At 50.7% G+C, this 15737-nt stretch overlaps 1 protein-coding gene across 1 annotated transcript; it reads left to right on the plus strand.

Moving 5' to 3' along the window:
* The first annotated feature begins 5068 nt into the window (after positions 1-5068).
* Positions 5069-13651, plus strand: PCARE (photoreceptor cilium actin regulator). The gene is made up of 2 exons (XM_065890835.1): positions 5069-8811; positions 13498-13651. The coding sequence occupies exons 1-2, from the start codon at positions 5069-5071 to the stop codon at positions 13649-13651; spliced, it is 3897 nt and encodes a 1298-aa protein (XP_065746907.1).
* The last annotated feature ends 2086 nt before the right edge of the window (positions 13652-15737 follow it).

The raw sequence follows: 15737 nt of genomic DNA on the forward strand, positions 1-15737 counted from the left end.
AGTACATTTAAGGTACTTTGATGCCAAATATAGGCTACATAGTACAGATGACACTTATTTTCGTGGCTTCTCAGCGGCAACTCAAAGAGTTAAACAGTCAACCCCCAGAAGTACAATGAGAGGCCTGTGTAACTCCTGATGCAGACAATAAGACATACAGAATAAGAACTGGTGAAAAGACACAGGGGTTCCTGATATGATCACCAACTTAGAAGCCACTTAGAGCAGACACCTGATGTCACGTGCTGGTTTCCACAGAATTGCCTATCACATGAGCAACTCTGGGTGGATTACTCTAGGGTGTGTAACAGTAGCCAGATTAATTTTTTAATGATGGTTACTGGTTCTCCTCCGCAAAGCAGGGGAGGCAAGCTAGTGAAATGATATACGTAAAGTGCCTAACACAGTGTCTGCAACCAACCGCTAAGCTCCCTTCTCCTGCTAGCTCACCACAGTCGTTGCTTGTTTATTGCCTCATCTCACATCTGGAGCAGGAAATTGTGTTGCAAAGAACATTCCTTCAGATCCCTAGGCTTGTCTAGTGGAAAATTTTTCTTAGTTTTGAAGGCTCAGGAGAGCTCACTGGTGATGCTGACAGAATTTGAGAAATAAGGCATTTTTTTAGGTTGCTTAAATGAACTTCAGTGTTGGCTCAGAATCAGTGCCACATGAGAACCATCTTTTGCTGACCAATTAGTTCAGGGCCACATGAAAAAAAATGGGGTGGAACTTATTTGACATGTTGAAGGGCAATGACGAATCCTTAGTAAACAAAGGTTTACTGTACATAGTTATGTTTTGGATGTCATGGTTTGACCTATAATATGTCCAGACCTTAAAAAAAAATTTAGTGACCTTTTGAATGTGGAGCCTAGTTTTTCCCTCCTTGAGTGTGAACTGTACTTATTGATTGACTTCTTATTTTTTTGGTCGCACTACACGACATGCACGATCTTAGTTCCCCGACCAGGGATTGAACCCGCGCCCCCTGCAGTGCAAACTCGGAGTCTTAACCACTGGACCGCCAGGGAAGTCCCTGGATTGACTTCTAAAGAACAGAATGTGAAGCAAGTAAAGGTGTTTTTGGCTTCTGAAATCAGGACAGAGTGGCCTCCTCCTTGCTCTCTCTTGGACTTTTCACTCTGGCTGAAGCCAGCTGCCATGTTGTAAGACACTCAGACAGCCCTATGGAGAGGTCCCCATGATGAGGCCCTGAGGCCTCCTGCAAACATCCAGCAAGGAACTGAGACCTTCTGTCAACAGTTATGTGAACAAGCTACCTTGGAAGCAAATCAACCAGTGCCAGTCTCTACCCTTCAAATAACTGCAAACCGGGCTGATGCCTTGACTGCAACCTCATGAGAGACCCTTAGTCAGGACAATCCAGGGAGCTGCTCCCACATTCCTGACCCACAGAAACATAACGTTTCATAATGAGATAATGTTTGCTGTTTTAAGCTGCTAAATTTGGGGATTATTTGTTATGCAACAATAGACAACTAATATAGGGACCCTTTTCCAAGACCAAGAATATTATAGCTGGGACTCTCTTAGGTGCAAAGTAAAGTATACAATATTGCATTTTAGTTAGGGGCGCGCGTGTGTGTGTGTGTGTGTGTTTTAACACACATAAAAGGTAAAACTTAAGTGTACACCCAAGGACTTTTTACCTATGCATATACCTGTGTAACCACTACCCAGGTCAAGAGATAGAACATTTCCATTAGTCTAAGAAATTCCCTCATGCCTATATCCAGTTAATAACTTTTACCAGAGGTAGCCACTTCTCTGAGTTCTGTAACTATAGATTAGTTTTGTATATTCTTGAACTTCCTATAAATGGAATTATTCCGTATATACTCTTTTATGTCTGGTTTCTTTCATTCAGTATAATAAATTTTAAGTTTATGTTGTTACGTATTTCAATAGTTTGTTCCTTTTATTGCTAGGAAGTATTCCACTGCCAAATTTATTTATTTCCCTATTGACAAACGTTTGGATTGTTTCCAATTTGAGGCTATTATGAATAAAGCTAGAGCTTCCCTGGTGGCGCAGTGGTTGAGAGTCCGCCTGCCGATGCAGGGGACACGGGTTCGTGCCCCGGTCCGGGAAGATCCCGCATGCCGCGGAGCGGCTGGGCCCGTGAGCCGTGGCCGGCTGAGCCTGTGCATCCGGAACCTGTGCTCCGCAACACGAGAGGCCCCAACAGTGAGAGGCCCGCATACAGAAAAAATTAAAAATAAAAATTTTTTTTAAATAAAGCTAATATGAATATTCTTGTACCAGTCCCTTTTGTGGACCTAGGCATTCAATAGTCTTGGGTAAATCCTTAGGAGTAGAATTGATGGGTCAGAAGGTGGGTGTATGTTTAACTGTTAAACAGTTTTCCGAAGTAATTGGTCACTTTTACATTCCCACTGAAATACTTCTTTTTTTTTAAATTTGAAGCCACACCAGTTTGTAAAGAAAGAAAAACAAAAGCGAGTCTTAATGAAAAATGAGAGGCAGTGAATAAAGAGCTTCCTAAATTATTTGGAATAGTCAAGAAAACCAGTCTATAAGGCACAGAGCTATCTGACAGCTGATCCTCCCGGCAAATACTTTTATTTTGATTATTGGGTTGGAAATAATTTTAGTCACTTAGATCAAAAGTTTTCACAAAGATGATTCAAGCAGGGGCCCAAATCCCAAGAGGAGAAGAACTTACATAAAGAACCCTGCAGATGAGCTTTGCACTGTGTTAAATGGACGAGAGAAGAATCTTCCCACATGGTGTGCTTGTTTACTGGGCGAGCCCAGGCTGTGACAAATGAAACAACTTTTTGATGCCTAACGCAGTTCGCCCCCAGGCACTAAGTCAGCTTTGTGTTTCCCAGGAGTCCTGCTTCAAATAACCAGATAGGGGAACTTGATTAATGAAGCACTCTGGAGCACAGGACTGTGATAGGCCCCAGGCTCTGCACACAGGCTGGTAGCGGGTCTGCAGCTTGCTCCCGGCAGAAGAGGGATCCCCAAGTCCTAAAACCCACAGTGTTATTTTCGTTGGTTGTATGGGGCTCAGTGAGAGAAAATGAAAACTGTAAAGCCAGAATTTAAGTCCGTGCTCAGCAACTTCAGGAGATGCTCGATGCAATCTTTTTTCTATTAGGAAAATTAAACATTGTCAACGAGCTAAATAACCAAAAATATGAAATGGTTAAATCAAAGCCTCTCTTCCTCCTGCAGTTGGTGGGAATTATTCTGTGTTTAAGAACAGAGAAACGACACAATGAGGCCTTAGAAAAGTCCTGAGGCATCCGTGTGCCAAGAAGAGAGCCATCTGCACAGACGCAGAATGGCAAAAACCCGATCTTGGGCTCTAAGCCATCAGTACGCAGTTATTCCCAGACAGTTCAGGAAAGGACTGGGGCTTGGTCCTGGACAAACTAATGAATTTTCTCATGACTTTTATTACAAGTGACTTAGATGCCAGGGGGAAAGGAATAAGGAATACCTTTTTTTTTTTCTTGAGTACCTACCTCTTACCAAGCACCGCACCAAGCACTTGCCTAGCATTAGCTGACAATTGACTTAATCCCCCCAAAAACTCCGCAAAGTAGATATCACTATCCCAATTTCAAAGATGAGCTCTGCCCCAGGGAAGTTAAATCACTTGTGGAAATTCCCCCAACTAAAAGGAGAAGAGCTCAGTATTTAAACTCAAGTCTTCCAACTTCAAACCCCTGCTCTAGACTTTACTGACAGCAAAGAAAGTTTTAAAGGAGGTTTTTTTGTTTGGTTTTTTTTGCGGTATGCGGGCCTCTCACTGTTGTGGCCTCTCCCGTTATGGAACACAGACTCCGGACGCGCAGGCTCAGCGGCCATGGCTCACGGGCCCAGCCGCTCCGCGCCATGTGGGATCTTCCCGGACTGGGGCACGAACCCGTGTTCCCTGCACTGGCAGGCGGACTCTCAACCACTGCGCCACCAGGGAAGCCCTAAAGGAGGTTTTAAATGGGCAGCTGCGACCTTAGCCATGGGCAAGAGCACCAGGCTCAGACTGAGTATAGAAGCTGGGCTTGAAAAGGAAAATACATTTTTCCCTTAAGTTCTACTCCTAATGGCTCTCCACTGCCCAGGTTTAGCTTATTTTCCTATGAGGAAGGTTTAGTTAAAAGCCTTTTCCTGTGAGAGCATTGTCTCCCCGAGCCCCTATAGTCCACAGAGACCAGCCTTAAGCTTTATATGATGGAGAGTTTTTCCTGCTTTCCCCTCCAAGGCTCCCTGCGATCTACCTCCCTTTTCGAGTGTAGAGGAAAGCCTTCTTTATTCCCTGTCTATTTAGTGATGTCCTCCAGCATTAGAAAGTCGTAGCATTTTTATAAGCCACACAAACAACAATGCATCACCTCAATTCCCAGCTACCGTGCAGTTTTGGGGTCTTCTGGATGGCAGCAGGTTGGAGCACACTCGGCTAGTTTGCCCTTATTAAACCGTGAAGGTCACTTCTCTGCCAGGATTCATAAACCGTGAGCCCTCGCTTCCCCTCCACAAATGTGTCTCTTCCAGAGCCTTTTGCAATTATGGCTCATTTCCCTAGGTTTCATATGGCAGGCATCTGAACAGAATTTAAAACATAAGGACGTGCAAAAATAATCCGCTTCCCAAGATAGTAAATGCTGAGTTCTATATTAGAACACGCTGTGAGCGCTGACTGGCTAGGGCATGATTAACCTAATAGGCTTAAAGTTCCACTTGCCATGCACATCTGTCAGGACACGAGCAAAATGCAGTCCGGTAATCCACGGGACTGAAGTCCTCGAGAACTGCCCTGTTGCTCACCAGCAGCAGAGGGTTCAAAACTTAGAACAACACCAGAACGGCGGCAGCATCACTACCTCTACACGATGGGGCCAAGGAAGTAAAGAAAGCCGGTTCCAAGTTTAGGACATTGCACCTTGGACTTCAAAGGATTCTGGCTTGGAAACTGCCTGGATGGACTAGTAAGACTGCCTTTTGTTCCTGTTTTGAATACAATTCTCTGAAAATTGTGAGGGTTGCAGATGGGAGATGACTACAGGCTGACATCATGGGATGTACACCTTCCCACAGTGATATTGTTAACAGCGTTGCTAAGAGTGGCATCCAGTTTTTTAAAAAGCCCAAAGCAACTCTGCCAGGATGTCAGGGGCCCAGTGAAAGATGCTCCATCCCTTTGCTGGTTCAAAACTCCACCTGCTATGACTCTGGAGGGGGCTCGTCCCAGGGACAGAGGCCAGAAGAGCAGCAAAGTCCCAGGTGGATCCAATCCGTGGCTGAAAGTCTTTGTCAGCTCACCAGAGATCCCACTTCGGGCAAAAGGAAAGATATGGAAGGACTGATCCCAGAAACCAAAACCTCCCCATCCCAGCCGGACAAATCACAAAGCTACGTGGCTACAGACATTCCATTCAAAGGACAGAGTTCCCATGGATCACAAGGGGCGGCCTTTTCTGGGGAAGAGAGTGAGGAAAGTAATACCCAGGAGACTTCCAAATGGGAAAAGAGGCCAAAATGTCACAGGTCGAGCAAACAGGGCCATGACTGCCAAACCATCCTTCCTGCTCACGAGTCTGAAGACAAAGTAGACTTCCCTGAGCCCCTGGTGAAGGCCCACCAGCGTGCTTACACCTATCTGCACACCTGCCTCTCCAAATACGAAGCAGTTATGAGCATCACCCATTGCGCCACGCAGACCCAGGAGCTGCTGCAGCCCATGGTCGGCTTCCTGTTGCTGTGTTTTGATGAGGTCAATCAGCTCTTAGGGGAAATCTCCAAGGATGGAGAAGAGCTCCTCCAGGAAGTTAAGGAGGATCTGGCTTGGCCTTTGAAGAAAAGAGAGCCCCGGGAGCAGCCAGATCTCTTGCAGCAGCTTCTGCAGTACACAGTTAGCAAGCTGCAGGCGCTCAGCGGCACGGTGGCCTCGCTCTCTGACAGCCTCCTGGAGGGCTCCGGCCGCTACTTCCACGGCGCCGCGGGCCACCTGGGAAACAAGCTGTGCAAGAAGAAGGGTGCGGATGAGCACCTCCTCAGGGTTCTGGGGCACCTGGAGAGCTTAGCGAGTGGCCACGGTGACCCTGAAGTGCAGGGCCTACCCTTGTGCTCTGAGGACAGTGGCATCGGTGCTGACAATGAGTATGTGCAGCTGGCAGACAAACTGGGCAAGCGAGCCAGCTGGGACTTCGTGCTGGAGCCTGCAGAGTGGAGGCCAGCGATTCCACCCACAGTGGAGGCCAAGCTGTCCAGACATACCTGGCAGCAAAGCCCACTCTGGATGGGTTCAGCCAGACCCCAGGACTGCCTGCTCTCAAGGCCTCTTACAGCAAAGGTTCAGCCAGCAGTGCAGGGTGGATGGGGGAGCCCCTGGCCCTCCAGCACAGGCCCAGAAAATACTGCCTCCAGGCCTTGGGGGCTGGGCCAAAGTGCTCCGTGTGATTCCCCTGGGATCGGGATCTCCATGGAAGCACACTTTCCTAAAGGCTCCAGGTTGATGGACACTCCGACCCTCAGTGGAGGTGAGGACAGCAGCCCAGAGGCGGTGGAAGACAAAGAGAGCTGCCTGAGTCCGCGTGCGGGGCAGGGAAGCGCTTCCCATGCAAGGCCTCGGTCTTCGCCTGCCGGTGCCGAAAGCCTATTTCAGCCACACCCCCGGAGGCTTAGGAGCCCCCAGGACGAGGAAATGATTCTGAAGATGAAGGAAGCAATCAGTGAAAGGATCAAGTTTGTCCCCGTGCCCTCTGAGCACCAGGAATGGATTGAGGAAGAGGAGAGAACCATGGTGCCCCCAAGACCGAACACGGCCAGCGACAGCAGGAAGGCCCCCTCAAGACAGAGGAGGTCCCAATCTGAGGGGTGTCTGAAGAGCCACGTGGAGGACCCCACCCTCCAGGAGCTGCGGAGGGTCCAGAGAAACCTCAGCCAGAGGCTGGAGGCGCTTTGCACCCGGGACACCCGACGGCAGGGGCACAGCCAGAAGCAGGTTCTGCAACCCAGGGCAACAGCGCTGAGGCCTGACCACTACTGCAAGGTCACCCCAAGCAGCACCATCAGCAAGTTGAAGGCGTCCCTCACCAAGAACTTCAGCATTTTGCCAAGTCAGAGCACCTTGCAGAAATGCTGTCCCCACCCTGAGGGAGAACAGCCCTGGCAGGGAAAAGCTGAGGGGCTTCCAAATGTCATGCCATCAGGTGAGAGGGCCAGTGAGGCTCCCAGGGCCCGGGACTGGAACATCAAGAGCTGTCCTACCAGAACATCGGTCAAGAAACTCATTGAAACTTTCAGTCCCACCGAGGGTCTAAGGACACTGGGGGATTCCAAGGACTCTGGGCCGAGCCCCTGCCCCAGGAAGTGGGGGGTCCCCACCATGTCTCCCAGATTCCCCATTTACAGGGGACTTGCCCCTTTGTATCCAAAGCCTCGAATTTCTCCAGCAGCAGGTGGAGAATCTCTCAGGATGGGCCCAGGCTGGAGGCCCCTTGTTCCCACCTTTCCCCCTCTGCTCACAGCAGAAGCGTCCAAGAGTGAGGACCTCAACTGTGGAACAGAGGAGAACCCAGAGCATCTCCCTCCACCGCCTCTGGAAATCCTGATGGACAAATCATTCACTTCCCTGGAGCCCCCAGAAAACAGCAATCTAGCAGAGAGCTCCCTTGAAGGGACCCACGTGCCAGGGCTGGGAGGGGCTGGCCCCGCCCGGAGAACGTGGGCTTCCCCAAAGCTAAGAGCCACCATGAGCCCCTCTGACCTGCTGCCCAGCAAAAGCACGGCCACCCTCGCCAGGGCCCGCAGCACAGAACCAGGGAGAAGCAAGAGCGGCTGCAATCCCGGAAAGCTCGCCTTGGACCTCAGTCACCCACCAGCAGCCAGCGGGAACCCAGAGGTGCAGGGCAGCAGGGCTCAGAGTCAGGCACGAGCGGACAGGGCCACAGGCCTCTCCAAGCATCCCCGGAAGGTCATCCACTGGCACCACTCCAGCCACACGTCCGGGCAGGACAGGACCTCGGAACCCAGCCTGGCCAGGCCAATGCGAGGCCCACATTCTCCCGAGGCCCCGAGGCAGAACCAAGACAGAAGCCCCGTGCTGGTCAGGAAGGCCTCTCCCACAAGGGCACACTGGACACCCAGAGTGGACAAGAGGCACTCAAGCGTGCCCTCCACTCACAGACCTGCCCAGCCAAGTGTGCCCTGTGTGCACAGGTCCCCCAGTCCACCGCTCAGCCCTCCAGTGAGCCCCAGGACGCTAAGCCCCCCAACAGTGAAGAAACGAGCCTCCCCTCCCCCCCAGCACAAACTGTCCACCCCTCCCTCGGCAAGCCCACCCGCTCAGCACAAGGTCTCCAGCCCCCCTGCCCAGTGCACAGAAGCCAGTTCCCCTGCCTCTGGCCCCTCCCCATCTCCCCCAGCGTCTCCCAGTCAGGGGCCCAAGGAAACAAGAGATTCTGAAGACAGTCGGGCAGCCACGGCCAAAGCATCTGGGAACACATGTTCCATTTTCTGTCCAGCCACCTCCTCTCTGTTCGAAGCTAAGTCACCATTCTCAACAGTACCCCAACTCACCCCACCATCGCTGCCACCTGAAGCTGGAGGTCCTTGTGGGAACCCGACAGGATGCTGGAGGAGCAGCGCAGGGCCACGACTGAGGGCGGACTCACAGCGAGGGACAGCCCTGTGTGCCCTCAACCCTCAGCCTTTCATCAGAAGGACAGCTTCTGACTGCCAGCCGGGCATCCGCCTTCGCCTGCCTGTCCCGGGCACCACCAGCGACGCTTGTGAATCCCAGCTTGGCCAGAGCAGGTAAGGAGAGTCCTCGGGCCACAGCCCTGCAGTTATTGGGATAGAGCTGATGTGCCCTTAGGCTCATCTGGGTCAGTAGTTTTCAAACTGTGCTCCCAGAGAAGAGCAGCTGGGAGAGGGGTCTAGGAATGTCCTGTCTCCCAGTCCCCCATGCTTAAGCAACCGTCTTTCATCTGTTACACACTTCAGGTTCCCGAGAAAGATTTACTTGCAAGGGGCTCTGCTGTACTAAAGATAAAGTTTAAAAAAAAAAAAAAAAAAAAAGTTTAAAACAATCAGGTTGGTGCAACCACATGTGCCCCTTATTTTACACTTGGGAAAACTGAGGTGAAGTGACTTGACCCCCAAAGTTGAGTCATTGTCACCCGTCTGGAGCCAGCAGCCTGATTTCTGTCTTTCCTGATTTACGGCAATAGACCAGCATCTCAGTGGGAGGTGCTCAAAGTTTTTGGTCCCAGGACTTCTTTAAGCTCTTCAAAATCGAGACCCCCAAGGAGCCTTTGCATATGTGCATTGCATCTATCGCTTTTTACTGCGTTACAAATTAAAATTGAGAGATGTTTAAAATATTTATTAATTGAAAAAACAAAAACGACCCCATTCTATGTTAACATAAACTATATCCTAATGAAAAGTAACTATATTTTCCACAACAACAAAAAAATTGAGCGAAAGGAGTGGCACTGTCTTATAGTTTTACAAACCTCTTTAGGGTGTGGACTTCACAGACAGACAGTTGGATTCTCAGACCTATGTCCACAGTCAATCTGTTGTGATATCACACATCATGTAATCTGGAAAACTCCACTCTACTTTCCTGAAAGAATAAGTGAAAAGGGCACATAACATCTTAGTATTATTATGAAAATAGTTTTGACCACGTGGACACACACCCCCGCCCCCCGCCCCCGAAAGGATCTGGGAGGCACCCAGGGGACACACCTTAACAAAGAGCGGGTCCTGGAGGTATCGAATATAAAAGTCTGGCTTCCCCATACTCCTGAGGACCTGCCCCCACTTCTGCAATGCAGCCTCATCTCCATCTCCCCTTTCAGAAGAGTGTAGAGCAAGAACAAGACTCTCAGGCTCCCCTGGTGGCGCAGTGGTTGAGAGTCCGTCTGCTGATGCAGGGGACGCGGGTTCGTGCCCCGGTACGGGAAGATCCCACATGCCGCGGAGCGGCTGGGCCTGTGAGCCATGGCCGCTGAGCCTGCGCGTCCGGAGCCTGTGCTCCGCAGCGGGAGAGGCCACAACAGTGAGAGGCTCGCGTACCACAAAAAATAAAAAAGAACAAGACTCTCCACGAGCACTGAGCACCAGAACCCAGGCGGAAGGGCTGCCATGCCTGCCCTGGGCCGGCTGAGGTCTAAGCGTGCCTTTCTCATGAGGGGCAGCTGACTTGCATGTCCTTGGCCCAGCCCCGCAGACAGGTCTGGGCATGCAGCTACACGGGGGCATGACTCAAAGTATAGCCATTGCCTTGGGAGTTGAAAGGACTTGAATGGTGGTGTGATTATTTTACAGAGTTTATGGGGACACTTATCTTTTCCCAAATTGTAGCACGGGGAGAAAAATGTAAATCTGAGGTCGATTAAAGAGGAACTCTTATCAATGTGTCTTGATATCATATCAAACAAAGCTCAACCCACAGCAGTCCTTGCTATCTTTGCATTGCCCACAGTTGTGTAAATGAGAAGTTAGTTTCTGCCAGAGCGATATGTGTTACAGACTTCACAGTCTGTCCTGGCATAAATGGTAGTTTTTCACAAAGTACTAGGCAGTCAATTTTAAATAAAGATATTATCTCGGGAAAGTTGTGCATGATTATGGTTATAGAAACTTCCCCAGCCGCTTGAAAGAAATGAAATATTGATTATTTTTGCAAGAATCTTAATGTAACGTTGCTCTTTTCTTAAATCTAAAATGAACTTCCTTCAGCACAGTGCCTTTCGTCTGAGAACCTCTATAAATGTTATTGCATTATTCCTCACACTAGCCAGTTATTCAGTTATCAGATTTCTAAAACTGTGCCCTTCAGGAGAAGAGCTTGAGAGAACAAGGACAATAAAATGGCATTAATTAAAAACACTAACATTTTAAAACAGCAGGAGCAATAATAAAGCAACATAAAATTGTTCAAGGAGAAAATATTGCCATTCTTTCAGGTTTCTCCTCAGAATAGGACGGCCTTAAAGGTTGTTTTATGTCCTGGATCTCAGTATTCAGAGAGATGAGGTGGGATGGGGAGTAACTGTAGCTTTAAAGAGGGAGGAGGATTCATAAGGAGGGGCCTTCCCAAGGTCACGTGGAAGGTCACAGAATGACTCAGCCATTCCCATATCTCCCGGTCAGACCACAAGTCTAAGCTGTTCCAGACTGTGAAAATGTGAGCTCGTGCTGAATGTGATGGGAAAATGCCTATTCCCCAGACACACACCCCACTCCCCACTCAGCCCTGTAAAATTGGCGTCTGGGAGCAGAAGTGCACCCGCTGTGAGAGGAGGGCTTTTGCGGCTCTGGAGATGACAAGCCTGTTTTTCTGCCCTCCTGCGTATGGGAAACAATGCCAGGGAACTGAGCATGATTCCCCCAATATCATGCAACAAGACAACAAGCCAGTGCCCGAGAGCCAGAAACTCCTACAGGCTGTTTCCCCAAGCAGGGACTTGCAGGGACGGCCCTACCCATTGTATCTCGCAGCCGAGGCAGGCTTGCAGGATGCACTGGCCTGTGTCTGGTGTTGATGCCCTGCAGGTCATCCCGTGCCCCTTTTTTAGAAAAACTGATGGTGTTGATATCTTCCCCATTTTGGGGCCCAGGGATTGGGCACAGTCCTTGGAGGCTTCCCCAGGAAGCTCTGTTACTGAGCTTCAACTGTTATTTACGTGTTGAATGCCCAGGTGAAGGCACCCGTCTCTATCCAGGTCCCAGTGTGCCCAGACTTGCTCCGCTAAATGCGGTGCTTTTAATTTTGCCAGGACTGGAGCAGCCAGTCGAGGTCTCTCTGCAGCCCCCTGACCCAGTTTCCTGGAGACCTGGGCTGCCTGGCTCCCCAGCAGGTCTGGGAACAGGTGGAAACACGGCCATATGGCAACCAAAACAGTCGACCTCCTGGCCTGAGCCTCACACATATGTGGGACCTGGTTGGGGGTGGGGAAGACACAGTTCAAGAACCAAATCCTGCGTCACACTTCGGCGTCGGCCTCCACTGACACTGCGTGCCACGGCCTGTCCTCTGCTCCAGTCGGGGAGCAGCAAAGTGTCATGCCCCCACCCCTGCTCAAAAGGGGCACAGGAAGAGGAAAAAATAAGGTGGGAGCTATGGCCCACAAATCACTGGGTCCTGCAGGGACTTATGATGGGGCCAGAGGCTGACATAGATGAGACTGGCTCTAAGGAACAGGGTGGGTTCCTCACTGCCTGAAAATCACGTATGACGGCCAGTGTCAGTGCCCACCCCACCTCCCCCCACCATTCCTGCCACCCTGATCTCGTTAGGATCCAAACTCAAACTTGTCCTCCACTGGTTGGACGTCCCACGTAAGCGTAACCACGCAGAGCCGAGCACACTCATAATACAGTCAAGAAGGTGCCGTCACGGGCAGAGAGAAGGGCTTCTGGTCTGTGCATGTGCGGAGCTGGGGCCAGTCCTGGTCCTCAGGTGACTGATGGAGAGGCTCCGAGCCTCAGGTGCCCACCTGTCATATGACAGGGTGGTCCCTCAGGTCCCTTGCAGGTGCGACTTCCTAGTCCTACTACAAAACAGCACCAGTGACAGCCGACAGTTTAGTGAGCACCTATCATACGCTGGTTAGTGTGTGGAGAGTTTTCCAGGCGTCATCCAATATTGATAACTTTGAGTGTCCTATGAGATGGGTATTATTACTATCTCCCTTTCACAAAGCAGGAAACTGAGAATCAGAGAGATCAATCAACATGCTATAGGTCACACAGCTAGTAAGTGGAAGGGCCAGGACTCGAACCCAGACAGCCGACTCCACCCTCCACGCGGTCTTTGTGAGGCTAGCCTGGCTGCCCGTAGCCAGTGTGGCTTTCCGAGCTGGTCCCCCATCTGGCCTAGGCTTGATCCGTGCTTGTGACCACCCTCCATTCTGTGCTCCCAGAGCACATTGGGTGTCCCTCTCTGTTCAGAGCCCCTCTCACTGTGGCACTCAGCAGCTGGGAAGCTCTATTCTAGCCAAATGCCAGGTCTGAGCCAAGCAGTTTTCATTTTATTCCATTCAGGAAAAGGGTGGCAGCTGAGCAAAGCAGGGTTTTTTTTGCTGTTATTGTTGGTGTTATTTTTGATCCAGCTAGCTAAGCCTAGCTCTTTATTAAATAAGAAGTGCTTTTAAAACAAAAACAAAATAAAGGCCTGACTCCCGAGTTCCTGAGGGAGATGCTTTGTTCACAGCAGCAGGACCTGGGCATCCCAAGAGAGAACAGGACTCAGCCTGTCCTCTGAAACGCCAGGAGCTTGGTTCTCACGGTGCCCAGCCACAGCGGACACCCACAAGGACAGCACCGTCAGGCAAAGCTGATATGGAAAGGCAGAGGCCTGGCACCAAGAGTCCACCAGGTCTGTGGGTGACACAGATGGGAGAGCTTGAGAGAGACAGAATGGAGATGGGGCGGGGCCAGAGGAATGAGGAGGGTTTGATTGGCACCTGTGCTTTCTCTCTGCAGCAGCAGCGAGGAGAGCCGCAAGGACACAGAGCCATGGAACAGTCCCTGTGCCCCAGAACCGCCCCCAGAGCTCTGTGTGCTGGGCCACGGGCTGCAGCGGGAGGCCAGCGCCAGCCATGCCCAGGACAAGCGCCAGCAGAAGGAGGTGGCCTGACGGGCTGGCCGACTGAGTCACACTGATGCCAGTCACCCCAGAAGGCAAGGGGGACAGCCAAGCGTCAGACAACCCCAGAGAGGGTGAGCCAACCAAACTCCTCCTGAGATGTAGGAAAGGCCTGGAGAGGGCACTGCCCAGAGGCTCTCCTAAATTCTAAACAATCGCTGTTTGCAGTCCTAGATCCTGGTTTGCCTTGGGGTTCAACGAGTAACTATAACTTTGGACCCCACAACGACACTCTTTAATCCTTCAAGTGCTGGTCTTAATTTAGCAGGAAACGATATTTACCACGTGTTTCATGAGCCAGGTTTACTTGGGTTAGCTCTGTGAAACCATTTAATTCATTCAACAATGAATGAAGCAGAGAGAATTCTCCTGGTTTTTGCAGATGAGAAAACCAAAGCACCTCTCGTCCATTCACTCCCCGCCACCCCCACCCCAGCCCAGTGCCTTGCCTGAGGTTACACAGCTAGGAAGAGAACAGAGTAAAACATGAACAGGTGTGCCTGGCTCTAGAATGAAATCTGTCTTTCATTCCTTGTATTTTTTTGAACATTTCATTACCCTTGACTGTTCCATCACTCCACTTGCAAGCATACGTATGTACTTGTACAGGTGGAAAGCTTCTTCTTTTTTTTTAAGGTTAAATAGTGGCACAGCTTTTATGTGCCTATTATGAGCTCTGTTTAGAAGCTGACTGCTCCAGAGATAAGAAGCCTGGGGCGGCATTAAGACACTCAGCTCCGCCCACCCTCCTTCCCAAGCTCAGCTCCAAAGCCCTAAAAGCAAAGCTTCCAGCCCATCAGTGCAGCCCTGCTGCCTCTCCGGCTAAGCCTGTCTCAGAGGCATATCTCAGATGCTCTACCCCATGCACCCACATGCCTCTCAGACTGAGTGGGTACAACCAAGCCTCGCAAACAAAGCAACCCATTCTCTGAACCCCGTGGGGGCTGAAGCTCAGAAGGACGTGTGGGTAAGGCAAGCACACACACACACACACACACACACACACACACACACACACACACACACACACACACACCCTAGTCTCCCCCAGGGGCTTCTCTGCCAACTTTATTCCCAGGTCATCTGCAGAACTTCTGCTGGAGTTGAAACTGAAGTGAAGAACCATTGTTCATGCCCAAAACCTGTTTCCGCCAATGAGCTAGATATTCGCTGCAGAATTTGGAATTTTTCCACTGGAGGCTGTGGAGTGCTTTCTATTTAGAAAAGAATTTGCAGTAATTGGGTGATTCAATGCCAGCTCAGTGGGTTGTCAAAAGACGAGAATTCTCACCCACAGGGTACAGCTAAGGGCCAATCCTCCACATCTGCTTCAAAGCTGAATTTTTAAGTTTGGAAAAATTATAGACTTCAAGTCCTTTCTTGTTGAAGTAGATCATGACTCAAGAACATGTTAAACTGGGTCCTGAGGACTAAGCTCCCTCCCCCAGGGATAGGCTGTGGCTCCATGACTTGTCCAGTTATTCAGACAGGGGTGACAGGGACAATCTCTTCCAAGGCACTCAAGGAACAGTTGATTAAACTACCAAGAGGGACCACAACCCACCCCTCTATTGGGAAATGTCTGTACACACCCAGTTAATGTGTACTAATCCTCAGAGCAGAGCTCAGGCCACGGCGGGCGGGGCGGGGGCGGGGGTGTGCAGAGCCACACCCAGGGGCTGGAGGCTGGCCCCTGGGAACTGCCTGGGCTGCAGGACACAGGAGGAAATTCAGCCACCCAGGCCCAGGTGAGTGTGTGAGAACAGCCAGCTTCAGGAAACTTGCTTGAGAGAGAGCTGGACTGTCCCCCTGCATGGTTAGGCTAGCAGCGTGGGTAACGAGGGCTGAGCCCTGTAGGCTGGCTTTCAGGAAGCAAGCAGTGTGGAGCAATCCAGCTCAGAGGTAAGAGAATTGGTCAGAAAGGGGACCTGCCCCATGCTAGGGTTTCGAGGCCGGCTTCCTGGAGGTCTGAAGAAACAAAGCAGAACCCCAGCTGCCGGGAGACTGGACAGGGACCCAGGTGATGAAACTGGGATGCAACGTGGGGATGTAACCCCAGGGATGATCAAAAGTCTAA

Source organism: Phocoena phocoena, chromosome 14 (genome assembly GCF_963924675.1).
Source record: "Phocoena phocoena chromosome 14, mPhoPho1.1, whole genome shotgun sequence".
NCBI classification, from domain to species: Eukaryota; Metazoa; Chordata; class Mammalia; order Artiodactyla; family Phocoenidae; genus Phocoena; species Phocoena phocoena.